General features: G+C 42.4%; 3 protein-coding genes and 1 pseudogene across 6 annotated transcripts in view; 2 read left to right on the top strand and 2 right to left on the bottom strand.

Moving 5' to 3' along the window:
* The window catches only part of LOC135242400 (protein NLRC3-like), a 1,894,071-nt gene that overhangs the window by 268,467 nt on the left and 1,599,635 nt on the right, over positions 1-25,969 (bottom strand). The gene's annotated exons all lie outside the window — the stretch shown is intronic.
* LOC135242408 (NACHT, LRR and PYD domains-containing protein 3-like) overlaps positions 1-25,969 on the top strand; it is a 421,399-nt gene that overhangs the window by 238,077 nt on the left and 157,353 nt on the right. The gene's annotated exons all lie outside the window — the stretch shown is intronic.
* Positions 1,944-25,830, top strand: LOC135242598 (mucin-2-like). Its single transcript, XM_064313749.1, has 8 exons — positions 1,944-1,998; positions 2,155-2,605; positions 2,805-2,916; positions 14,419-14,493; positions 14,795-14,896; positions 23,146-25,019; positions 25,140-25,229; positions 25,710-25,830. The coding sequence occupies exons 1-6, from the start codon at positions 1,944-1,946 to the stop codon at positions 24,313-24,315; spliced, it is 1,965 nt and encodes a 654-aa protein (XP_064169819.1). The 3' UTR covers positions 24,316-25,019; positions 25,140-25,229; positions 25,710-25,830.
* On the bottom strand, positions 15,496-15,613 carry LOC135242779 (5S ribosomal RNA; annotated as a pseudogene).

The following is a 25,969-nucleotide window of genomic DNA, read 5'->3' as shown; positions in this document are numbered from 1 at the left end:
GTCTTGGGAACATAGGGTTTTAGGTTCAAGCCCAGCTAGGAACATGTTTCTTTAACCTACTTTTACCCTCACTAATAATTGTCTACTACTTCTCAATTATTGCTTTTGCACCATATCTACCCGCCGTTCACCAAACATATACACTGCATTATGACGTACCGTCTGCACGTTCCGTTATTAACCGGCTACAATATTGCAAAGCCATATGGATTCAACGGGAGCTCTTCTGTGCTTACTGGCCTGTGTTCTTCTTTAAAACCACGGACAGGTTTGCTAATGAGATTTCAGGCATTGTATAGCTATGTCATGGTGCTGCACCAAAGAAGTCACAGACTGGTAAACCTCCGGTTGAAGGATTGAATCCCGCCTCGCCCTCAGGCAGATAATTTCCTCTTTTACACTAACGTTTTCTTACGCTTATATTTGCTTTACCACAACTCACTCACGGCCACCCATATGCATTTCATGACGGCCAATGTATTCCTTTTATTAAAAAGTTACACCAGTTCACCACTGTGCCATTTCTACTAACTATATTGCTTCACTTGGCTACCGTGAAAAACCTTCTTATCAGCAAACGCCATGTTTCTACATTCATGTTACCTCGCCCTGTTCTCTATCTAGCCACATACAAACAATTACTACGTATGTACGTTCTGCAACTCCCCATTAAAACATCACATTTAAAATCATGACTCACTCACAATTATACCTACTATTACTGAACATTACAAAAGCACATCTGTACAACAGATTTCATACATTACTTAACCCTCCACTTTAACAACTAACTTTTTATACAGACTGTTATATATACCATTCAATAAGGAAACAAAGCTCACTCATGGTCACTTCATTTACTTCACACTATAGTCTGTCATCATGTCAACCTTCACCTACATGCCCATTCTGCTAAAAACATATTGTTACAACTACGCAATATCATCATTTCTCCTAATTTCTCTCACACTGTTGTTATTTTCTCATATGCAAAGCCTGCTGGGACATATGCGTCTGCTCCTATTATCCACTATCAAGTTTTCCGGTTCTAGCTTAGCAAAACAGCGAAGAGGATTCCTACCTGCAGATAAGCCTATCAAAATGCCTTATAAACCTTACAAACACTAAAAGTGCATCTCCACAAAATAACAGACAATGGAGCAGGACAGAAGGGTACACAACTTGCGACCTAGGGAGCTCTAATTCTACGGGCTTGCTGATTCTTTTCTCAATCCAGGCTTGTTGGATGGCCGTCAAATCCGTGTCAAATATTTCGAATTGCCTGATGGAACACATTGAAATTCATGTAGAAAACTGCTGGTGAGTACCTACAGGAAGCATATTTCTCCAGAAAACATATGTTTATAATCGCTTCTGAACTGAATTTCAGTAAATGTACAAGTTATTGTATATTTGCTACATACAAAAAGTACTGCATGTAAAATACTTATTGTACATACATACATAGAGAACTTCTTTATCCCCATGGGGACATTTCCCTCGCAGCATGTTACATTCACATTTACGAACAGACATTTATACCAAGAAACATACAATCATTCACGCAACAGAAAGGCTGGGCGGAGAAATACATACATACCAATACAAATTGGACATATAGACGCCTATTCAGTCAATCTTGACTGTGAGAAAGCCATCCACACATATATTTGGCCTGTCCATGTACTGCACGCTTATATACACACAGGGCCAAGTGACTTGAAAGAATTGAGGAAATATTGGGTAGCATTGCTTTGGAATACATCTTATTTAATTTCGGCGAGGCAAGATAGCCTATATTGTTTGTAGTACCGTAACTTGGCGTCATTTGGATATCAATACTTTTAATGGCAGGCCTGGATTTTGGCAGTCTGAATGAATGAGTTACAGACGGTGTATGTCTTGTATGTATGAGTAACTTGGCATTTTTGTACGTTGAAAACATGTTTTTTATGAGATCGCTCTTTACAGGGGGAGATCTGGACTGGGAGCCAGAAGGTAGGGTAGAGGAGACTGACAATAGCAGAGTCATCTGCAAATGTTAAAATGTGTCTGTTGTCACGCTGGCTGTGGCAATCATCAGTATAAAGAAGGTAGAGGAGTGGGAAAGGACACACCCCTGAGGAGACCCTGTGGATGATGACATCTCCTCAGACAAGAAACCATTCACCCTTATAGACTACAGCTCAGCATTCAACACAATTGTGCCTGCTAAGCTCGTTCCCAAGCTCAGGAACCTGGGTCTTAACACCTCCCTCTGCAACTGGATCCTGGACTTCCTGACGGGCAGACCCCAGGTGGTGAGAATGGGTAACCTCACCTCTTCTGCACTGACCCTGAGCACCGGAGCCCCTCAGGGCTGCGTACTCAGTCCCCTCCTGTACGCCCTGTTCACGCACGACTGTGTGGCCACACGCAGCTCCAATGCCATCTTCAAGTTTGCAGACGACACCACCATCCTGGGTCTCATCTCCAACAACGATGAGACCGCCTACAGAGAGGAGGTCAGTGTCTTGGCAACATGGTGCCAGGACAATAACCTCTCTCTCAACGTCTGCAAGACTAAGGAGATGATCGTGGACGTTCAGGAAGCGACAGGGGGGGGGTCACGCCCCCATTCACATCGACGGAGCTGAAGTGGAGAGAGTCTCCTGCGTCAAGTTCATCGGTGTGGTCATAAATGATAACCTCACCTGATCCAGGCAATCAGACGCAGCAGTGAAAACTGCCCAAAAGCGCCTATACTTCCTGAGGAGACTCAAGAAGTTTGGCATGTCTGCCAAAACCCTCATTAATTTCTACAGGTGCACCATTGAGAGCATCCTCACTGGCTGCATTACTGCCTGGTACGGCAGCTGCTCCGCTGCTGACCGCAAAGCCCTCCAGAGGGTGGTGAAGACAGCGGAGCTGTGCAAGGCATCTACCACACACGATGCCTTAGGAAAGCACAGAAAATCATAAAAGACTTCAGCCACCCAGGCTATGGTCTGTTCTCACTGCTGCCGTCTGGCAGACGCTACCGGAGCATCCGGGCACGGACGACCAGACTCACAAACAGTTTTTTCCCTCAGGCCATCAGGCTTCTCAACCAGCAACATTAATCTCTGGGATCACATTGATCACATGACCTCCTGTGTATGCTATGTACGTTCAATGTACAATCTTATGCACATATTCATCAGCACTCCTGTACTTTATATGGTTGATATTTAAATATTTAATACTCCTATTCTCACTGTCCATACCCCCCGTCTGTACAGGCTGGTACTTATTTGCTGCTAATATTTAATACTATGTTTAATATTATGTATATTTTAGATATTTCTTTGATATATTTTAGATATTTTCGATATTTTTGCTCTCGCTCCTACGTAGTTGCTGCCTGCCATGTCATAAGAATTTCTTTGCTCAGAATGACCTGTGTTATACTGTGCACTTGACAAATAAAAAAAACACTTTGAACACTTTGAACACTTTGAAACACTTACTCTCTGAGTTCTGTCAGTTAAAAAGTCAAGAATCCAGCCCACTATGTTAAAATCAAGGTCAAAGTTTTTACTACTAAAATGTGGAGTTGAATTGTATTAAAAGCGGATGAAAAATCAACAAATAAAATCCTAGCATGTGTTTTACTACCTTCGAGGTGTTTGAATAACAGGTTTAGCAGAGTGACAGTAGCATCTTCTACCCCTCGCTTAGCCCTATAGGCAAACTGTAGCGGGTCAAGAAGATTCTCTGTTTCTGTAAGGAGCTCTTTTTTCAGCAGTTTTTCAAAACACTTCATGACTAAGGAGGTCAGGGCAACTGGCTTGAAGTCATTTAGTACTTTGGGGTGATTGTGTTGGGCCACTGGGATAACTGTATACTGTACTTCCAAATTTTCGGCACTCTCTGTTGATTGAGGGACAGCTGGAAAATGTAATGAAAAATGGGATCTAGTTGCTCTGCACAGGAGATAAGCAGGCGGCTGCCTATACTGTCAGGCCCGGAGCTCTTCCTAGCTCTGGAGTGTTTAAAGGTATTGACCACAGGTTTTTAAGATGGCGCCGATGATGACGGTCGCTTGAAACGAGGCCCCCGCACCTCGCCAGTTAACTTGAAATGAGGTGTTAAATTCAGTGATTTTTCCACTTTGTTCACAAGTTACCAGACCCAGCGTTCATCTCACTCAAAAGCGAGATGCCGAACACATGGAAAAACACAAACGTCCCAACAACAACCGGGGACCAGGGCCGTGCTAAAGCTACAGAAGCGGCGTCGGCTAACACTGTGCAGCAACAACCGGGGACCAGAGCCGTGCTAAAGCTACAGAACGGAAGCAGCGTCGGCTAACACTGTGCAGCAACAACCGGCGGCCATTATCCTGGATGCTGCTGCGGCCGAGACTACATCTAATGCCTTGATCTTTGAGCTCATCCAAAAACTCTCGGTGGACCAAGAAAGACACTTTGCAGACCAGGAAGGACATCTTGTAAATGTTCAGAGGGAACTGTCGGAGACACGGAGGGCTGTAGCTGCTATCGAAGGGAAGCTAGCCCACGTGCTAACTCAAGTGACTGACGTTGAGGCCCGGCTAGAGTGGCTTGAGGCGGCCGAAAACGAACGACGTGACTGCCCTCCTGCTACAGCGTCAGAGCTGGAGAAGCTAAAAGCTAAGCTAGTCGAATACGAGGACAGGGAAAGAAGGAATAACCTTCGCATTTATGGCTTTCCGGAGTGCTCTGAGGACAAAGACGCCCTAACTAACAAACCAAACTAACAGTCCCAGAGATCCTCTGGGATGATTTCCCGGGGGGCCTGGATTTGGAGCGGGCTCACGGGGCATTGGTTCCAGTGAAGATCGGAGGTTCTCCGAGACCCTTTGTGGTTCGGTTCTTGAGATTCCAACAAAAGGAACGTGTGAGGAGCCTTGCCATGGAGCGCGGAGATGTACGCTGGAGTGGAAATAAAATAAGTTTCTACCAGGACATTTTAAAACCCACACAGGATACCTGTATGGTCACCAAATCACCCTTATCCCTCCCTCCAGGTGAACACTGTTGTGGGTAAGACTACCTGAGTTGCCATTTTACTTATCACTCTTTGTTTCTTTTCCTTAAATAAGAGATAATGTGTCATGGTTCTGTGTTTCTGTCTCCGTTTTTCCTTGTTGGGCCGCCAGATGGCGGCACTTCTGTTTTGTGTCCTGCTCGTTCCCCTGTTAATTGTATTATTGCTTTCAATTAGTTTATTATTGTTTCTGATTGTGTCTCGTTGTTCCCACCCTGTCCTGGTTTGATTGTGCCCTCCTGTGTCTTGTTGGTTTTCAGTCTATTTAAGTTCTTTGTCCCCTTGACTCGGGTGCTGGTTCCTTGTGTTTGTTTCCGACTTGTGTTTGTTCTGACCGTATGTTCCTGCCCGTGGTTTTGACCTGCTTGTGCTTCTGCCGTTTGTTTTCTGTTCTTGTGAAGTTCTGTTTTTTTTGTATTCTTTTAGTTTTTTTATATGCCCCTCGTGGCTCTTTCTTTGTTCTGTTTTTTGTTAGTAAAGTCTTATTTGTGTCTACATTTTTGAGTTTCGTGTTTGTTCCCACTCTGCGCCTGGGTCCTAGCCCCCGTATCGTGACATAATGCAGATGAACTCTCTTTGTTTTTGTGTTTTATTTCACTCAAGCACCACTATTACTTAACACTATTATTTACCTTTACTGAACTGTGACGTGTAGGAGGGAGGGAGAGACTCCATGTAACTTACAACCATACAGGTTGTTTTCTAAACCTGTCTCGGACCGTTGGTTTTGGACTGCGTCATGTATTGTGTGTCTGAAAGTAATTTCTACCTCATCATTTCACCATGTATAGGCTACAAGACAAATGTTTTGTATATCTTGCAGCCCCCCCCCCCCCCCCATTATCAGCCACATAACTTAGATTGATATTTTTTATTTTTTTATTTTATATATATATATATATATATATATATGAGCATACAGCAGATGATTGTGTGTCTTGCATGGCCAGCTGGCCTCCCACTAGGTATGCTTATGTCTCTCTGTTAAAATAAATGTGGCTATACAAGTGGCTAGTGCCTTAACTTGTGAGTGTATGTTCACAGGCACATGCGTAAGCACCATGTGTGCGCATAAATGTGTGTATGTTATTATATATGCATTTTATATGCACATGCGACCAGGTGCAATATTTTCGCTCATGCAGGCACATTTTTTATAGCTTATAGTATATAGTATATTTTGCCTACCGGTCTTTCTATATTGGAAGATTACTAACACGTTCTTCTGTACATATATGAAGCCTTGCGCACACATGTGGTTGTAAGTTCATTAAATTCATGTCTGTGGGAACTACTACATTACATTACATTACAGGCATTTGGCAGACGCTCTTATCCAGAGCGACGTACAACAAAGTGTATAATCATAACCAGGAACAAGTGTGTTGTAAACCCTAGAGGGAAGTACAGTTCCAAGTGCAGTGAACGACTGCGTAGTTTAGCTTGGACCCTGTAGGTTAGTCTGATCAACACAAATAAAAGCAGCAACAAAGCAGTCTAAGCAAATAATACAAGCAACTAAGTCTAAGCAAATAATACAATCAATAATACAAGCAACTAAGTCTAAGCAAATAATACAATCCATAATACAAGCAACTAAGCAACTAAAGCCGCGTTTCCACCAAAAGTACCCGGAACTTTTAGTCTAGGAACTACTTGACCAGGAACTAAAAGGTTCCTTCAGCCCATGGTTGTCTGCGTTTCCACCGCGGTCTAAAGTCCCGCGAAGATTAGGCAAATTAGTCCACTGACGTATGAAAAAGCGACGTTGTCGTCGGTCCATCTGTCATATGATTTCTTCTGTAACACCATACTACCACCGAAGAAGCCTACATTATTTTCTAATAACCGGGACAGCCTGGAGGGGTTTATTCTACTTATATACAACGGGTTACCAACAATGACTATATATGGTTACTTTTGTATTTATTGATTTTTATCGATTTAATCACCTGGAATTGAAATATTCTTCTGCAGCCGTTTGGGCATATTTTACCGTTGTCAAGCAAAACTGTCATTGGTAGTTGAACTTGGACCGTTGTTATGCAACAAATAGGATATAACAGGCCAATAGTCAGATTGTAACTGTTTTATATATCCTCTCAAACACATTCATTATGTTTTTATGCGAACATTCGCTTTCATGTCTTGACATCCGAAGCGACAGAATGCATTCACATTTCCAATATAACTGGCAACAACAGCAGAAAACATGCACACGTTGTAAACAATTTGCTGTTTGATTACTTTCTCATCGTCAATTCTATATAGGCTAATCGCAAAATGACAAGAATAGAACGAAAACTCGGACTTGTGCGAAAATTTAAATTAGTAGTGGTACAGCCACCGTTTGCTTTCCTTCTAAGTTACTGCTAGCCGAGCAGCGAAGTGTGCCTTCCAGATGCGAACCATGCACCATAAATTAGTCCATAGTCTTCCTGGTCTTTTTGTGGAATTGAAGAATGGCAGAGTAAAATTACGGCAGTCTGAAAAAGCTAAAGGTACGATTACTAGAATGAACCTGTTATTTTACCCTGACAAAAAGTGCGGAAGGTGATTTCCAGTTTGCTTTTACTGTATCACCAATGTGAATTACGCAGAACTACCGCATACCTCACATAACTGTATCAAACGTTTTGAGTCAATTACAACGGGCTAACAAAGAAAATTCGGAAGAAAATATTCAGCAACCGAATTAATCCGTTTGAATGTTTTGGTACGTAATATGCTGTCCCAGCACGAATGCTTAGCATTTTATAAAACGAATACTAAAGCAAGAAAAGAACAGAAGAGCACACGTTATAATTCCAAGACGTTGGCAGGCTATAACCAAAAGTAGGCTACTGCGCCGCATAACATACAAGTTTGATTTCAAGTTATTATGAAAATAAATCGGTTTGCGCCTGCATATTTTTAAACATGGTGCCTGAAAATAAACACAAAAAAATGCTGCGAGTATTTGACCAATCAGCGCTGCAAGCTCCACCCAAAAGGTTTCTGTACTTTCGGAAAGTACTACCCCCCGAGCAGGAACTTTTTGGGGGGTAAAATAAAGCCCCCGGAACTAAATTTAGACCCTAGTTCCTGCGGTGGAAACGCACTGAGTTCCTCAAAAGGTTCCTAGTTCCGGGGTAAAGTTCCTGTGGTGGAAACGCGACTTAAGATAAACAGCTTACCTAGCTACAACCCTAAGCTAACATAGACAATTACAGACTTCAGGGAGGTAGGGAGGGATGGGGAGAGGTGCAGCCTGAAGAGTTGAGTCTTCAGTCGTCGTTTGAAGATGGTCAGGGTCTCAGCTGTTCTGACCTCCACAGAAAGGTCATTCCACCATCATGGGGCCTGAACAGACAGGAGATGTGATCGGGAAGCGCAGGTGCGAAGAGGGGGAGGTGCCAGGCGTCCTGAGGTAGCGGAACGGAGGGATCTGGCTGGCATGTAGGGTTTGAAGATCTTGTGGAGGTATGTTGGGGGTGATCCCATGACTAACTGGTATGCTAGGACCAATGTTTTAAATTTGATGCGAGCCATAACAGGCAGCCAGTGGAGGGTAGTTAGTAGGGGAGTGACATGGGAGTGTCTGGGGAGGTTGAAGACCAGACGAGCTGCAGCATTCTGAATGAGTTGCAGGGGTCTGATGGCAGATGCCGGTAGTCCAGCCAGAAGAGAGTTGCAGTGGTCCAGGCGGGATAGTACCATTGCTTGGACCAGGAGTTGGGTTGAGTAGTACTACTATCATTATTATTATTATTATTATTATTATTTATTATTATTATTATTATTATTATTATTATTATTATTTATTTATTTATTTAGTTTGGCCAATGTATACCTGTTAATTGTAAAATGGTATTGCACAATGTTTATTTGATGTCATCAGCTAACAGTTGTTGTATCTGTCCGAATAGTTTGCGATGGTGCTTCCTCTTTTGGGCGGCCGGATATTTAAGTTAGTTGTCGAGTTGTGGACTTATCAAGAATGTCGAAAAGTATCTTTTTTTCTCTTCACTGTTCTTTTTTTTTTTGTTTTTTTTTTGTTTAGGTTCTTTTTGTTTTGGGGTTTGTTATTTTAGGGATCCAGGCCACCCTATCCTGACAGTTGAGGTATGACCTTTAATTTTCCACTAGCCAATACATGACTGATCTTAATTTCATTTCAGTAAATGCCAGGGGCCTTAATATTCCACATAAAAGGACTTCTATTTTAGAATTTTTTCGTAGGAAGAATGTTGACTTTGCCATGGTTCAGGAATCACATCTACTCCGCAAAGATACTGGTCGCTTTGCGAATAAGTTCTATCTTCCTATTACTTCTTCCTCTGCTCCCACAAAAACTAGGGGCTTGAAGATAGTTTGCAAGCGCAAGCTGAAATTTGATTTTATTGACTCCTGGGCTGATCAGGAGGGGCGGATGGCCATTACTAAGATTCGGTTGGACCGAAAAAACATTGCATTCATTTCTGTTTATGCTCCAAATAAGTTTGACGCTGGCTTTCATGACTTATTAACCAAAACTCTCCTGGACCTCACAGGTTTTCGGACGGTGGTGGGTGCCGATTTTAATGCAGTTTGGGATAATAACATGGATAGAACAGGCGGGGCACAAAATAGAGATCAACATCTTGCTTCTGATGCACTGCGCCAGTGGGCGTCCCATACAGGTATAATCGGCATTTGCCGTTCGATGAACCCCTCTATAAAAGATTACTCCTTTTTTTCGGGCAGACATAGATCGTTTTCAAGGATTGATTTCCTTTTTGCATTTAAAGACCTATTTCATAATATACGTAATATTTGTTATATACCAGTCACTTGCTCTGATCATAAACCTATTTACTGTGCGGTCACCATAAGGGCTCCTCCATCCAGAGCACCCAGATGGGGCTTTAACTCATCGCTGCTGCGCGAGGAAACTAACAAATCTCAGTTTGAGACCAATCTCCGTGTCTTTTTAGAATTCAACAAGGGCTCAGTTTCAGATCCCAGGATTCTATGGGAAGCAGTGAAGGGGTTTATAAGACGTAATACCACTCTGTATGTGTCAGACCGCAATAAAGAACGCACAGCTAAATTGGAAGAACTGGAACATAAGTATTCTGTTTTAGATGCTACTTTGCAACATAACTACAGCGATTCTGTGTATCTTCAAAAAGACCTGGTCAAAAAGGAAATTAATTCTTTTCTTAGGCGCCGCTCCAAATTTCTTATGCATAGAACTAGGCAGTACTATTTTAATTCTGCGAGACCAAGTCACCTGTTGGCCATGAGGCTCCGGACCAGTGAACATTTTGCCGATATATTTAACATTAAGTCTAAAGACGGTACTGTTTTAACCCTCTGGGGTCTACGGGTAAAATGAGGCACACTGGTGATTGTGCGATGCTCTGACATTTGTGTAAATTTCATCAACTTTATATACAGTGATTCCAAAGTGTTTAATATCTTTGTTTTCAGCACAGACTCAGCTACAATAATATGGCAGCAGTAAGTAGGTCATAATCATGTGTGGATTGTAAACTGCTCTAAAAACACACAAACTGTAAACAGTAGTTTTGAACATGCACAGGAATGTTGTAATAAAGCACACTGAACAATTGTGAATAAGATTTTTGGTCACTGAAATGTGTTCATCAAGGTCTTGGGTATCAAAAGATGACAAAATATTTTAGCAAATCCAATGAGAAATATAAAATACATTGCTAAAAGTTAGTGTTGTGACTACTATTTTTCAACACCAGGTGAGAATGGGAGGGCAAATGGCCTTTCTGTAATGAATATGCATTGGGTAGGACGACCTGCCAGCTAAGTAAGCTATTCACACCTGGCCGCATGCCTCCCCACCACTAAGACAAAGACTCAGTGAGCCATTTAGAAGACAGAAACAAAGACATCTTTTGATTTTCAGAACATTTATTGAAGCAAACTATACGCATGGAAGATGAGATGAGACTGGTGTACTCTTGCAACGCTTGCGTGGCCTCTTAGCTAGTGGTGAACTAGACCGTGTTTCCTGATCAGCATCTCTGTAAATATGATAAAAACAAAGTTGTTAGGAAATGTGACATCAAATCAAACTTTATTAATATAGCACATTTCCTTCAACAGGTGAAAATTAAATGTGCTTTACAAAAAAGGGGCAAACCACTAACTAATGAAAACAAAACTTAGGAAATGTGACATGGTTTACATCATATACAAACAAAGAACCAAACAAACACAACCAGAGGCAGAGAGGTAGCCTATAATTTTGAGAAGCAATGGTTAGAATCGTTCGTAGTGTGGGAATTTACAAGCGCGCATATTAGTGAATATTCCTACAAACACACAGAGAATGTAATACAGCACACATTTACAAATAATGCAAGCTATCAACGAAACAACATTAGCGAAACTAAATAAACATTGCTATTCCAGCTCAACTACACGCAACAAATCAATAACAATGAGTCAATCTGAAGTAGGCTAGGTCTGTTTAGCTAAGTGGTTATTATATTGCTATTTCCTGAATTTACTTACAGTATGCTAATATCGATTGTGCGAGGACATCAGTTTTAGAATCTTAGCCACGCCACGGGCTATTTATTACCAATATGATCGAAAAACATACAGTCTACCTGATACTTCTAACACAACCAGACGCAGAGAGCCTAGCCTATAATTTTGAGATGCAATAGTTCGAATCGTTCGTAGTGTGGGAATTTACAAACGCGCATATTGCTGGATATTATTACAAACACACAGATACGTTGCAATACAGTACACATATTTACCAATATGATCATAAGAAATATACTTACGCATGAAGTTGATCGTCAGCTGGATCAGTTAGCTGTTCGAAATGACACCGCTCTTCATCAGTGTCGGCTTCCGGACGGACCATTTTCCAAAATTAAACGAAATGTTCACCTCAAAAGAAGTGGCAGACATGATACAGATTAAGATGGGTTCTTTTTTGAGGGACGTCAATTGTGCTTTAATATCCCTGCTTCTAAAAAAAGGCAAAGATCCCACAGAGTGTGCTAATTATAGACCCAGTTCACTTCTAAATGCGGATTTAAAGATTTATGCCAAAGTTTTGGCACAGCGCCTCCAAGGTCACATGATACAGCTGGTGCACGGCGATCAAACTGGCTTCATAAAATCTAGACTGGCTTCAGATAATATAAGGAGGCTGCTGCACATCATACACAGCGCCCCAAATCTAACTTCTCCAGCTGCAGTCATGTTGTTAGACGCCATGAAGGCTTTTGACCGCCTAGAGTGGCCTTATTTATGGTCAGTGCTTGAGACGATGGGCTTTGGTGCCCCCTTTATCGATATGATAATGGTGCTATATAAGAACCCAACAGCAACAGTGCTCACGAGCAAGATCTGCTCCCCTCCATTTTCCATCTCGAGAGGGTCGAGACCGGGCTGCCCACTGAGTCCATTACTGTTTGCGCTTTCGCTGGAGCCGCTGGCGCAGACCATTCGTTGCTCACCTGTTCTATCTCCGATTTCCATTAATGGCACCCACCGCCACATTTCATTATACGCGGATGATGTATTGTTATACATCAGTGAAGCCGGCCGTTGTATCCCACACATATTTATCATTTTTGACCAATACAGAAAGCTTTCTGGATTTAAAATAAATTGGCAGAAATCTGCTTTACTACGGCTGAATCAATCAATGGGTAACGTCCCCATCTCCCTACCCATGCCATTAGTAAATAATTGTACATACTTGGGCATAGAAATCTTCCCTTCTATACAAACAATAGTAAAACACAATTTTAGTAATACTCTCAATAAATTCAGCTTTGATCTGGACAAATGGTTTAATCTCCCCAATTCACTTTGCAGTCAAATCTCCATTATTAAAATGAATATTTTACCTCGGATTAATTTTGTTAACACAATGCTACCCCTTCCTCCACCTCCTCAGTTCTGTAGTAAGCTCCAATCAATGGTGACCAAATTCTTATGGCGAGGCAAGCGTCCATGCATTAAACTCTTAACTATGCAGCGGGAAAGGCAGACTGGGGGTCTGTCTCTCCCAAACTTTAAACATTACAACTGGGCTTTTACACTCAGACCCCTGCTGACCTGGTTTCACACCGATGCACAGGTGTCGTGGCGTTTCTTGGAGGAGAGTCTGGTGTCCAAGATCTTAAATATTTAAACCTGCCCATCACTCTGTGTCGCTGTAGCTTTGGCCCTATTATCTCTCATTTGCTTTCTGTATGGAGATCGGTGGAGAAGCTGTGTGGCTACTCTCATGTGTGGAACTCAAAATCCCCATTATTTAATAACCCTAATCTACTGATTGGAGACCAAACTATCCAGTTCTCACAGTGGAGGGAGAGAGGCGTCCGTGTACTCGGAGATATTTATGCAGATGTAGGTTTATGTTCTTTTCAGGACCTATGTTCAACATTTTATATACCGCGCTCCTCTTTTTTCTTTTATTTGCAATTATGTTCGGCTCTCAAGGCCAGTGGAGTTCCATGGCAAAGTCCTCTTCCATCACATCCACTTCATAAAATTGTACATCGCACTAGAGGCACAAGTGGCCTAGTTTCTAGACATTATCCGTTTATCTCTCAGCATGCTCACAGGCCCCTGGCATTTGTTTTGTTTTGCCCTTATTATTGTTGTGCCTTTCTTTTCTTTACTTTCTTTTCTTTTCCCTTTTTATGATATGAGCATTTTGATGATGTATTGCTGATGCTGATGATTATATCAAAATCAATAAAAAATTTGATCGGAAAAAAATGTATTGACCACAGCACATTCAACAAACGGGGTGGGACCACTGGCAGGTAGGTTGGTTTTCTGCTCTAGAATGACATTCCTGAAATTGGAGGTGTCAAACCTCAGGCAATACTTATTGAACTCTTGTGCAAGCTGTTTGTCACATCCGAAACCCTCCAGTACAACCTTAGAGTTCCTTTTGCTACTTGTGTCAACAATAGTTTTCATACCGTCCCAGGCAGAACCTAAATTGTTGTTCCCAAACTCCCTCTCTATTTTTTCTTTGTAACTCTGCTTTGCTCTCCTTATTTCAAATTTCACTTCCCTTTTCAACCTGTTCAATTCTGAGAGGTTGCCCTCCTTAAATGCACGCCTCTTTCTATTCAACAACACCTTAAGTGATTTTGTCACCCATGACTTACTATTTGGGTACACCTTCACAAACTTATCAGGGATTACCTTGTCCACACAGTAGGAAATGTAACAGCTGACAACATCAGTAAGATCATCAATGTCAGAACAGGACTCCTTGAACATACCCCAGTCTGTACAGTCATAACAGCCCTGTAGGCTCAGGATGGAATCATCAGTCCAGTTCTTAGTCCGTTTGATGAGGGTTTTTCCCCTCCTCAGGGCAGTGCGATACGATGGGATGAGCTGGACGCAGTTGTGGTCAGCCGCACCCAGCGGGGGAAGGGGGAGAGCTTTGTATGCTCCTTTGACAGAACCGTAACACAGGTCCAGGGTCTTGCTGTGTCTGGTCAGGCATGTAACGTATTGGTGGAAGTCTCTCAAAGTCTTTTTCGAAGAACAGTGAATTAAATACCCAAGGACTAAAACTGGAGTGTTGGGAGATATAGATTGCAGCCTTTGGGCTACTTGCAGTATAGACTCTGAGGCTTTATCCACGTTTGCTTTTGGGTGGATGTATACAACCGTGACAGTTCAGCATCTTTAGTGCACAGTCTTTCTCTCACAAGAACATTTTTGATCTTTGATTCCCGTATAGGCAGACCCCTCCACCTGGCGACATGTCAGTCACACCGGCATCTCGGTTGAGGCGCACAAGCGCACCAAACCCGTCAATGCCCACTTCAGTGTCCAAATCTCTGTCCGAAAGCCATGTCTCTGTAATCGCCAGTGAACACGCATCTCTGAATTCATGCTGAGATCGTACATGGACTCATCAGTTTTATTACGGGGAGATTGTGCGTTTGATAGAATGATGGAAGGCAGGGGAATACGGGAGAGAGATTGCTTTCTCAGTCTTTGGCGTTCGCCACCCTGCTTACCTCGCTTCCTTGTCTTGCGGGGTAACTCGCCGGTAAATTCCCCTTTTCCACTTGATTGATCAGCAAAACAGTTGAGATTGGGGAAGATTAGATCCGAGGGAGGGTTGTTGACCCGAAGGTTACTCCACTGCAGGAGAAACTCTCTGCTGTATTGGATGTGCTTTGGGTTGGGCAACTCATTCAGAGTTTCCACGAGGTGGAACGCTGTCCACAGTAAAAACAAAGCTGTCAACTCCATGCTTTTGTTTTGCATTAAAACATAGCAACAGGACAGTGTAAGAAGTCAACACCTTGCTTCTCACGCATTGATCTCTCGGGCTGTTGCATTCAGTGCGTAGAAATAAGCAAACAAACACAAAGCCAGACGTGACTTGCTGCCGGTCGCTGCACGAGCATGCGCCCTAGCGTCCAGGTGGGGAGCTTACTGCACCTGGTATTCCCAGACGGTCTCCCACCCAAGTACTAACCAGGCCCAGCCCTGCTTAGCTTCTGAGATCAGACGAGATTGGGGTTTTGAGGGTGGTGTGGCCATAGGCAAATTCCACAGTTGTTCTCATGTTTTAAGCATTGCAGGAGATATGGCTGTAAAGTACTACGTTTCACAAATGATCCAGATGATGTTTTAACAATCAAGAACAGTATGAATATTGATGGGATTATACATAGTCTATCATTGCCCTTTCATTGATAAATGTTACACTGTGACCACATACTTCTAAAGAATAGTACTGTCCAATCATGTTAAAAAGCCAGCATGATCACTCTGACATCACTTGCAAAAGATTTTTTGGAAAGAATAGTGCTGTCATTTATACTCAAGGATACCTAAAACAAAATGGACCCACTGCACTTTGCACACAAGGTGAGGCATGGCATTGATGATTCTGTAATTTTTCTCTTTTTTTACATTGTAATTTACTTTCAATTCAGTGAACTCTTGAGAACCTTTCAACTTCTGCCTTGAAACTCAACCTCTGGAGCACTTGCAGTATTGTCACAAGGCCACAAGGTAGCAGAATGCGTCTGCTTTGTGTTTACAGTATCCCAACAAACTCACAGATCTGATAGTCGTCAAAAAAATACTCTGATACATTTGCCCATTTCCAGCTCCTTCCACGGTACATAATGGTTTTATTAAATTCCATTTAGCATAAGGATGGAGGTGTAATTTCAAAGAAATGCACTGGTAGACACACTGAAGACGCTCGTTGTTGTATACAGAGCACACACACAGCACACTGATGGACACAGCCCCACAGTACATTAACACACAGCTAGCCACAGCCGCACGTACACACGCACGCAAGCATGCACATTGTCCACCTGATCACATGGATAGATGGCTTAATACTGTGGTTTATATCTTTGGAGGCCCTATTACACTGAAGGCTTTTCTTTCTGGGGAGGCTACGCTCCTTCGGTGTGTGTAGCAGGATGCTGGCCATGTTCTACCAGATCATTGTGGCCAGTGTCCTGTTTTACACCTGTGTGTACAGGCCTGTGTGTTCTCTTCACTGATCTCCCATCCTGCCTTGTTGAAGGTGCTGTGGAACCACACACCTGTCTGACTTCCCTCACAGCTTCAGCATGTGATACCTGACTGACAGCCTTGTACCTGCATCTCCTGCACCTGCTGTTGCATTACACATCCCCTAAAGGCTGCATTGATTACTGAAATTAGACCCAACCCCTCACCCACACTGAGTAGTCATGGTTCCCCCCCACACCTGCAGCAGCGCCTCTCTGCACACTGAAGTCACATGACCTAACCTCTGACACCTGAGCACCGCAGTGGGGCTGGCACTAACGGTCTGACTGGGTAACGGACATAACCCATCTTCCCTCTCTCCAGCAGTCATGCATCACGGAGGTAAAGGAGGACAGCCTTAGTAGCCCCTTTCTACCCCTCTCCAGTGGTTCCAGAGTGAGTGGCCTTAACCAGCTTCCCCCCCTGCACACATGATTTCAGCATATCCTCAGTGACTGAGAAGGGAGCACCTGCAAGGACTCCTCTTACCCCATTCCTGGCTCTGGCACTGAACACTCCACCTCCACCTTTCTGAGTTTCCTGATTTTAAGAGCTTCTCCTGCTGCTTCTTATCCACACAGAGATTAATCACCTTGCCCCTGCCTGTATAACTCTCAGATCTCACCACCCCTACAGATTCCCCCACTAGTTTAGTCAATCTCATCGGATTAGAAACATTATTGCTTATGTCTGACTGAAACCAGTACCTTAAACTCCTCACCCTCCACTCTCCAAACTTTAGCATTGCTTTTGGGGCTATCCCCGACATTCTCGCTGAATCTCTTCCTCTTATTCCCCTGAACACTGCCCCAAGAACTTCCACCATCCTCTTCCTCCATTGACTCTCCCCCACAAACCTCTCTGTCCCCGCTGCCTGCCACCTCTACAAGCAAAATAATGAAATAAAGCAGGAGAGACGGCCAGCCAACGCTTACGCATTGGCGACGGAGGAAATGTCAGCGTGTGTTGCCTCTTCCAGACTCCACTGCCGAGTTAGCTTTGCAACATGTCGAAAATGTGTAGAGGACTGAGTTTTTATCTGCATTAAAAAGGGTACCCCTCTATTCTATTTTTTAATGATTTATTTCTGTAATCATTTCAAAGTTACTTTAAGAACTCTTGGAGTTGACAGCTAACATGTCATAATAGTTATAGCCTGTAGATGGCACTCTGTATCAAAGTGATAAGAATGGTTCAGGTGAGAGTCCACAAAATTGATTAACATGCCACAATTTAGGTTGTGTAATATACCTTTTCCAAACAAAAAGTTACGTTTTATGTTTATTTCAGTAATTTCTTTTTTTTTTTACATTTTGTCATGACTATTTTTGCATACCTCACTGGATATGACTTTAGTCACAGGCCGTGCCGTTTGGTTAGAAAGGCTTGGGTGCATTTTGACAACTGCCACTTGTACAGAAAAACGGAACAAACCTTGTATCAAACCGACATAGATTTTTGTCTGTGAAATCATGCGTGACTTCAGCGTAAATTCCGTACTTGTTGTTCTGTGTGGTAGACTTAATATCAGGAAATTATTAGGCTTAGTGGGTCAACTGCAATGTGCTTAGCTGGAGTTTAAACCGCGGGTTTAGCCCTAGGCCACAGAACTCCGTTAGCCTACAAATGAAACAGCTAACTCTTATTTGTTAGATTCAAATAATTTTTCTTGTCATAACACAATTCTGGTGTAGAGGTTTAATTCTGTGTTTAACTCATAGAATTCCGACTTGGTTTAACAAAAGATAAAGCTAAATAAATAAAAGCGACGTGGGTAATACATAATTAAAGTGACGGTTCACGACTACCATCCGTGGATTTAATTTCTGTGAATATTTTTCTAAATTTAATCAACGTAACAGTGTTTATTAAACAGCGTCCATATTAAATCAGCCATTCTGTCCGTGTTTTTTTCTTTCTTTTCCACCCCGTGTATATTAAACTTAATATTAAGAAAAAAATTCTGAACAAATTGATTTTCACACGGCGATTATTGCCCTAGAATTTCGTGTCTCTTCAATGTGCGATGGATAGATAGTTGTGCATATGAAATATTTTTTGTCTGAGCCGTGTGGATGTCAAAATTTGACTTTTCCTCAGTTTTTGGGAGAAAATGCATCAAAATTGATTTTGATACAGAATACCCCAAATGAAATTGTATTACACTACAAAATATTGCTACCAAAATGTAGGTCGATCAAAATAAAATCCACCAAATCATATAGAAAAAGTAGCGATAAAAAATAATAATCATAAAAGGATGTTAGCTTGCCAATTCCCCTTTTTTCTCTGGAAGGACCAAAATTGTGAAATGTATTTATTTATTCATTTTTGTTTCTCTTCTGGGTCAGGTTTAGATCTGGGGTCAGGATCCAGGGGTATAAATATGGACAGCTCAGCCATAGGCATTTCGATAAAAATTGCATGGAGATTTAAATTTAAAGTGCATGTCGGCCCATATCCCTACGTTAAAGTCGCGGTCGTTTGTTAATTCTCGTGTTGAGCTTTCACTATTCACCACGGACTCTTATTATTTGAGGCATAGCTTCCATCTACAGGTGCATCGTAGAAAAATGCCTAAAAGGTAGGCTAATTCTAATGCATATTTTCTGTCCAACTCATTCGTTTAAATTCACGCCGACCTTGTGGTTTGTTCACGTGCTCTTCAGTTCTCTATCGAATGCCAACATAGCCCAGTGCAGTGCAAGTGATATTCTAGAATCAGGTCAAATTATACAATTTTGCCTGATCACTTTAACAGTCAAAACTAGAATTATGAAGAAAGGCTTATGTGTGCGTGTGTGCGTGCAAAGCGAAGTGGTGCGAAAGCATGTGAACTAAGCGTTACACTGACTATTGTGGTACTCAAAATATTTTCCTGAAGTTGGCAGGTCTGATTTCAAGGTTTTGCTCCTGACCTCCTGCATGGACGTGCACCGGTGTACATAACCAACCTGCTCCTATCTTATAAGCCCACAAGGTCACTTTGTTCTCAAGACGCAGGCTACTTGGTAGTCCCAAGAATTTCCAAAAACCTAAAAGGTGGTAGAGCTTCCTCCTACAGAGCCCCACTACTGTGGAACAGGCTTCCAAAATTTATAAAGGAGTCAAACACAGTCTCAATAATTAAATCTAGATTAAAAACGCACCTCTATGCTCAAGCTTATAATCAGTTATAGTCTGGAGGCAGGATGGGAGAAGCCTGTAGTCATAGAGCATTGTAGGGTGGCAATCCTTTCCTCACTGTCACCTGTCAATCAGCTGTGACCCGACTTTACAGCTAGCTTTTGATAGGTGGTTGTCCCCCCTCATGACTGCATGGGCTCTCCATCCCTGTCCTAGTAGCTATGCAGCCATATATTATTCCTGGCAGGGTCGCCCCAATTCATACCACTGCCACTATCTATTGCAAATTCCCTAATTGCCATTTCTACATCCTTCCCCATGCTGCCAGCGGGGCTCTTACCCCAATCTTCGAGAGTGCTGTCGTCTGGTCTCCCCCACCACTGCGGTCCAGCCCCTCTTTCGTCATTGCTTCCACCCTGCTCACTTCCGTCGCCACCTGCTGCTCCCCACCACCGCCACCCGGCCTGAACCCGGGGTTCATGGGATCATGCAGCCCTTTCCTGAAAAGGAACACTCTCTGGAGTGCAGGGGGGCAGAGCTCTGTGCTAAAGCTGACCGATATGAGCTATTTTGTTTCTTCTTCTTGTTTCTTTAAAGAACATGGGGGGTACTTCTTATTTAAAGGCGTTCATACAAAATTATAGATATCACAAGCTGAAACTGTCAATCAATAAAAAATTAAATTGCTAATATGGTGGGTCATGGTGTGTGTGTGTGCGTGTGTGTGTGTGTCTGTGAATGCATGTGTGTGCGCATGTGTGCATGTGTGTGTGTTTGCAACTGTTTTAATCCTAATTCATTCAGACTTATGTTACACAGTGAAATAAGAACCACCATTCATTGACACTAAAAATGTTTTTCGACGTGGCTGCTTTCATATTCTGTAGTTGACTCTCTTTATCCTAAAAAAGTACTTTTAAACATAATTTAATATTGGCATAGGGGTGGAAAGCTGTCATAAATCCACAAATATGATAAATTGACTACATTTTCCCAGGCGTTTATCAGTAAAGGTATTCATCAGAGGTACAGCCCGAAGGGAAGGGGCCATTGTTTATTTCCTGGTGAGACTTACGGTCTAACGGTGATGGAGTATAGGACTGTAAGAACGTGATCACATTCGATAAAGATCTCATTGTGTTCCCTTGGTTTGGACGAGCTGAATGAAAACCAAAATGCATCTACTTCTGCTTTCGGCTTTCATTTCATCCTTTTTAAAGATCAATGAGGGTGCAGGTTAGTGAACTTTGGTATTCTAATCTAACGTTTTCACAAATTATTTGCAAAAATTACAGGTTTATATATTAGTTCTAATAAATGCATAAATAATACATACTGTAAAAATGTATTGCATCTCTCTCAGGCATTATTCAATATCATGTGTCAATCCTATTATTTCTGTTAATTGAATGATAGAATTGTATGTACTGATATTAATAATGTATATTACACAATATTATCGGTAGCACTATAATATATGATCAGATATACACTGGAAAAAATACAGCTCAACAAATTAATTCATCTTTAGAATAAAATAGATAATTTTCTTTAACTTTTTTCTTTTGGAACACTGGCAGTACTTATTTTGGTTTTCGGTTAACCATTCATAAACCTTTCTCATGCTGCTGTTGCTAAAATGGAAGGATTTGACAGAAAATTAAAATCACAAGTAGTATGCATGCTTATCCTTAAATGCACACCGGGCCATTGCTGCCACGGTCGGTTGTTCATCAGAAAAGGTTTTGCGAGCAATGGTCTGTGCAATCAGCAGGCGTACCGGAGGCTGAGATTATTATTATAATTCCGTATTGTCCAGATATTATTGTTAGGCAAAACATACAGAAAAATCGATTAAGAATGTTGTTTTATTTCTTCTTTTTTCTTTTATGTCATTTGTGCACAAAACAATTAAACCAATAAACCTTAAACAGTGGAATTACTTGTATTTGGTTGGTGGCGTGGATTTTACTAAAATGTGTAAATATAAATTATACCTCTAAAATCTATATCAGTAATACAGTCAGGCCTCAAGCCCCTTTATAAAAAGCAACTGCTGTACTTCTGTCCTCAACAATCATCAATGTCCCCAGACTACTCAATTAGATGCAGCTGCTGGCTGGACTGTGTTCCTCTGACTGACAGGGCCTCTAACCAGTGCTGGCTCAGTGCACAGCTGTTCATACACAGCTGTACATTGACCTGCACAAGGGTTAGCATCCTGTCCAGCTTCTGCACGAAGGGCCACAGAGGACAATGTGTTTTTGGTGAACTGTAAAGCATTTTACTTGGAACAGACAGCATGTCATTTTTAATGGTTAAAAATGTTAAGTGGCTGTGATGATATAATGCAGAGTAGTGGTTTTTAAATTGGAATGGATTAATAGTGACAGAATGGTAACAAATGTAGTGTTCATCTAGTGAAGCAAGCATTGTGTGGTGTTGTGTTGCATTGCATTTTGTTTTACAGGAATGGCCATAATTTGGCATAATCACTATACCATCTGCCCTAAGGAAAACATTCTAAATGATGGAAATTAAGGAGCAATTGCTTTGCCATCTAGGACCAAATCACAGATGGACCAGTCACCCTCAGAAAATGTGTACTAAACTTTCTGCCCGATTTTCTTTTTTGGTGTCAGCCTGAAACCATGCATTTCTGCAACACGACTCTTGCACATAATTCCATTTATTTGCAAGTGATTCGTTCTTGGTATTTTAAAAAAAAACTATTAGTTGAAAACTATTAGACTGATATATTAAGGATTTTACAGTCTCCTTTTCCGTTGTGTAAATTGATTCACGTTTCATTAAAAGGCCATATAACTCTGGTTTTGGAAAAACCGTGACCGGTTATATAATTTGGTTGTTATATAGAGATATTGTTACTTAGCGACAGTTCCTATATATGGTGTATATATAGGAACATATATATATATATATATATATAACTAATTACGGAATCCGGATGTTTTGAAACAATAATAACACGTTGCGTTTTAAATGGTCATTGGTTTAATGCCATCGAGGTGTCAAAAACAATGTCCTTCAAATGTAAATTTGAGCTTGAACAAAACCATTTTATTTGGTTACAATAAAAATGCTGGTCATAACACCTATGGGATAGAAACGTACAAGCTAGTAGTAATTCGGTAACTAAGTTTATTAACGAAACATGTTTGTTCACACACTAGTAACCTAAGGTATCGAACATTTCTAGGCAACACAATGCAAAAATAACCGACGTCACAGTGAAATAAGAATCATTGTAAATTCGCTCTTTTATCTTCACAATGATGTCACAGACGTACATGTACACTGAAAATGTGCAACCAATTCATCATTGATCACTACTTCACTTACTTCAGCTCACTTACTTCAGCTCACTGACCTTCCACTATCAACTGTGCTAAGGAGCTAACACCTACCATCGACTGCGCCGAGCAGCCAACGCATACCATCGACTGCACCAAGGAGCTAACTCCCACTATCAACTTCACCGAGGAGCTAACTCCCACCATTGACTGCGCATGGGAGCTAACGCCTACCATCGACTGCACCGAGCAGCTAACTCCTCCCATCGACTGCGCCGAGGAGCAACCTCCAACTAAGAACTGCGCTGAGGAGCTTGCTCCCACCATTGACTGTGCAAAAGAGCTAACGCCTACCATCGACTGCGCCGAGCAGCCAACGCCTACCATCAACTGCACTGAGGAGCTAACTCCTAACATTGACTGCACCAAGGAGCTGACTCCTACTATTGACTGCACTGCGCAGCCAACGCCTACCATCGACTACGCCGAGCAGCCAACGCCTACCATCAACTGCACTGAGGAGCTAACTCCTAACATTGACTGCACCAAGGAGCTGACTCCTACTATTGACTGCACTGCGCAGCCAACGCCTACCATCGACTACGCCGAGCAGCCAACGCATACCATTGACTGCACCGGGCAGCCAACGCCTACCATCGACTGCGCAGAGGAGCGGCCTCCAACTATCAACCGTGCTGAAGAGCTAACTCCTACCATCGACTGCGCCAAGGAGCTAACTCCCACCATCGACTGCGCAGAGGAGCTAGCTCCTACCATCGACTGCACCGAGGAGCTAACACCTACCATCAGCTGCACTGAGAAAGATCTTACTACTGACTGTATGAAAGACTCACTTCCTACCATTGACTCTGCAGAGCGGCCAACATCTAAACCTGACTGCGCTGAGAAAGATCTTACTACTGATTGTATGAAAGAGCCAACTCCTACCATCGACTGCACCGAGGAGCTAACTCCTACCATCGACTGCACAGAGGAGCCAACTCCTACCATCGACTGCACAGAGGAGCTAACTCCTACCATCGACTGCACAGAGGAGCTAACTCCTACCATCGACTGCACCGAGGAGCTAACTCCTACCATCGACTGCACAGAGGAGCCAACTCCTACCATTGACTGTGCAGAGGAGCCAGCTCGTTTCATTGCCTGCACAGCAGAATTGCACAGAGCTGTTGCCATCGACAACCTCCTGTTGACATTGCCTGTGCAGCCCCAGCTCTTACCATTGACTGCCCAGAGCCGTTGTCCCTGACTGATGATCATAATGAGCAGAAAGAAGAACTAAAGAAGAAAAAGAAGAAATGGTTGTTGAAGAAAGGAAAGAAGGGGACAAAGGAAAAGTCAGTATCCCTGACAGTTCACTGCTCAGAAGAGTCAGTCCTGACCCTCGACTGTGCAGGGCTAACATCGGCCCAGAACATCGACTGTGCAGTGCAGACATCGGCCCAAAACATCGACTGTGCAGTGCAGACATCGGCCCAGAACATCGACTGCGCAGGGCTAACATCGGCCCAGAACATCGACTGTGCAGTGCAGACATCGGCCCAGAACATCGACTGTGCAGGGCAGACATTGGCCCAGAACATCGACTGTGCAGAGCAGGTAATGGCCCAAAACATCTACTGCACAGAACGACCTGCTGTTCCAATTGACTGTGCAGCAGCTCTTGACATTGACTGCACAAAGCCGCCGTCCCTGTCTGTTAGTCATACTGACCAGGAAGAAGAAAAAGAAGAAAAAATGGTCTTTGAAGAAAGGAAGGAAGGGGACAAAGACAGTCCACTGCTCAGAAGAGCCAGTCCTGACTCTCCACTGCGCAGAGCAGACATCGACCTGTAACATCGACCATGCAGAGCAGACATCGGTCCAGAACATTGACCGTGCAGAGCAGCCAGCTCTTCCTATTGGCTGTGTAGAAAAGCCTGCTCTGTCTATTGACTGCACAAAACAACAAAGGTAGTGTTTTCCATTTCATTTCGTTTGATTTCATTTTGGCACTTATGTCTGCTGCCCGGGCACTCAATTTTCAAAAACAAAATTGAGCATGTTTATCCTATACTCATTTCTGTTTCATAGGCTGGAATTCCAAAGCTGTAGGAAGTTCCAGGAGGAACACAGCATCCAGAAGGAGACCCAGAGGATTACAATCGATCACACTGTTCTCGGGTAAGAATCACAATCAGTTTATTCAAGCTGCACAATCGGATGAATGCGCTGCATCCTATTGACAGGCACCGAAGAAAAACAAATCAGTTGTTCTCACTGGGGCATCTTTTGCACTCCCTTTCTCTAGTGTGCTTATATTTAATCTTAAATGTTCTCCACAAATTATTGTTGATTAGAATTCTATTATATTTATTATATTGTTTCAGGAGTAGGTAAAAACAGATGGAGTAAGGTATGTAGATTAGAATTGGTGTGCTATCTAGACTGCTTGATTTTCATACTCTTCCATCCTATATCATTTTATTGTTTAATTTCTTCATCTTCCCAACCCCTGTCTCTGAGACCCAGTCTTTCTTTGGAAAACTCCATCAGTTCATGTATTGAAGATGTAGAAACAAGCCCATTTACAGGCTATGAATGACCTATTATCTGGCTTCTACACAGTAACAGAGTAGGAATGTGTTCATGTCTCTGCCACAGGTTCCCAAACATCGGGAACACGTTACATGAACACGACTCTCCAGAGTCTCTTCGGTCTCCGAATCTTCACCCAGGACATCAGGGGAGAGGAAGGCTGCTGGAGGTCAAATATAACCATTTTTTATATTTGTTATGGATTAATGGTGGAACAGGAATTGTGGATTTTATGTAAGTCTGTTTATCTACTATTAAAAATGTACTCAGTCCAAGAATTTGCATGAAATTACATTTTAACTATCTTTATTGAAAAGCTTGTGAAT

Source organism: Anguilla rostrata, chromosome 16 (genome assembly GCF_018555375.3).
Source record: "Anguilla rostrata isolate EN2019 chromosome 16, ASM1855537v3, whole genome shotgun sequence".
Classification (NCBI taxonomy): Eukaryota; Metazoa; Chordata; class Actinopteri; order Anguilliformes; family Anguillidae; genus Anguilla; species Anguilla rostrata.
Note: the sequence above shows the minus strand (reverse complement) of the source record. Positions and strands in the feature narration are given on the sequence as shown.

Bases quoted from the DNA above. Each gene is read 5' to 3' on its own strand.
- LOC135242598 (XM_064313749.1), top strand. From the start codon at position 1,944: ATGTTTTTTATGAGATCGCTCTTTACAGGGGGAGATCTGGACTGGGAG. The intron at 1,999-2,154 runs GTAGGGTAGAGG...ACATCTCCTCAG, and splicing joins TCTGGACTGGGAGCCAGAAG to ACAAGAAACCATTCACCCTT. The intron at 14,897-23,145 runs GTCCGAAAGCCA...AACTGTGCTAAG, and splicing joins ACTTCAGTGTCCAAATCTCT to GAGCTAACACCTACCATCGA.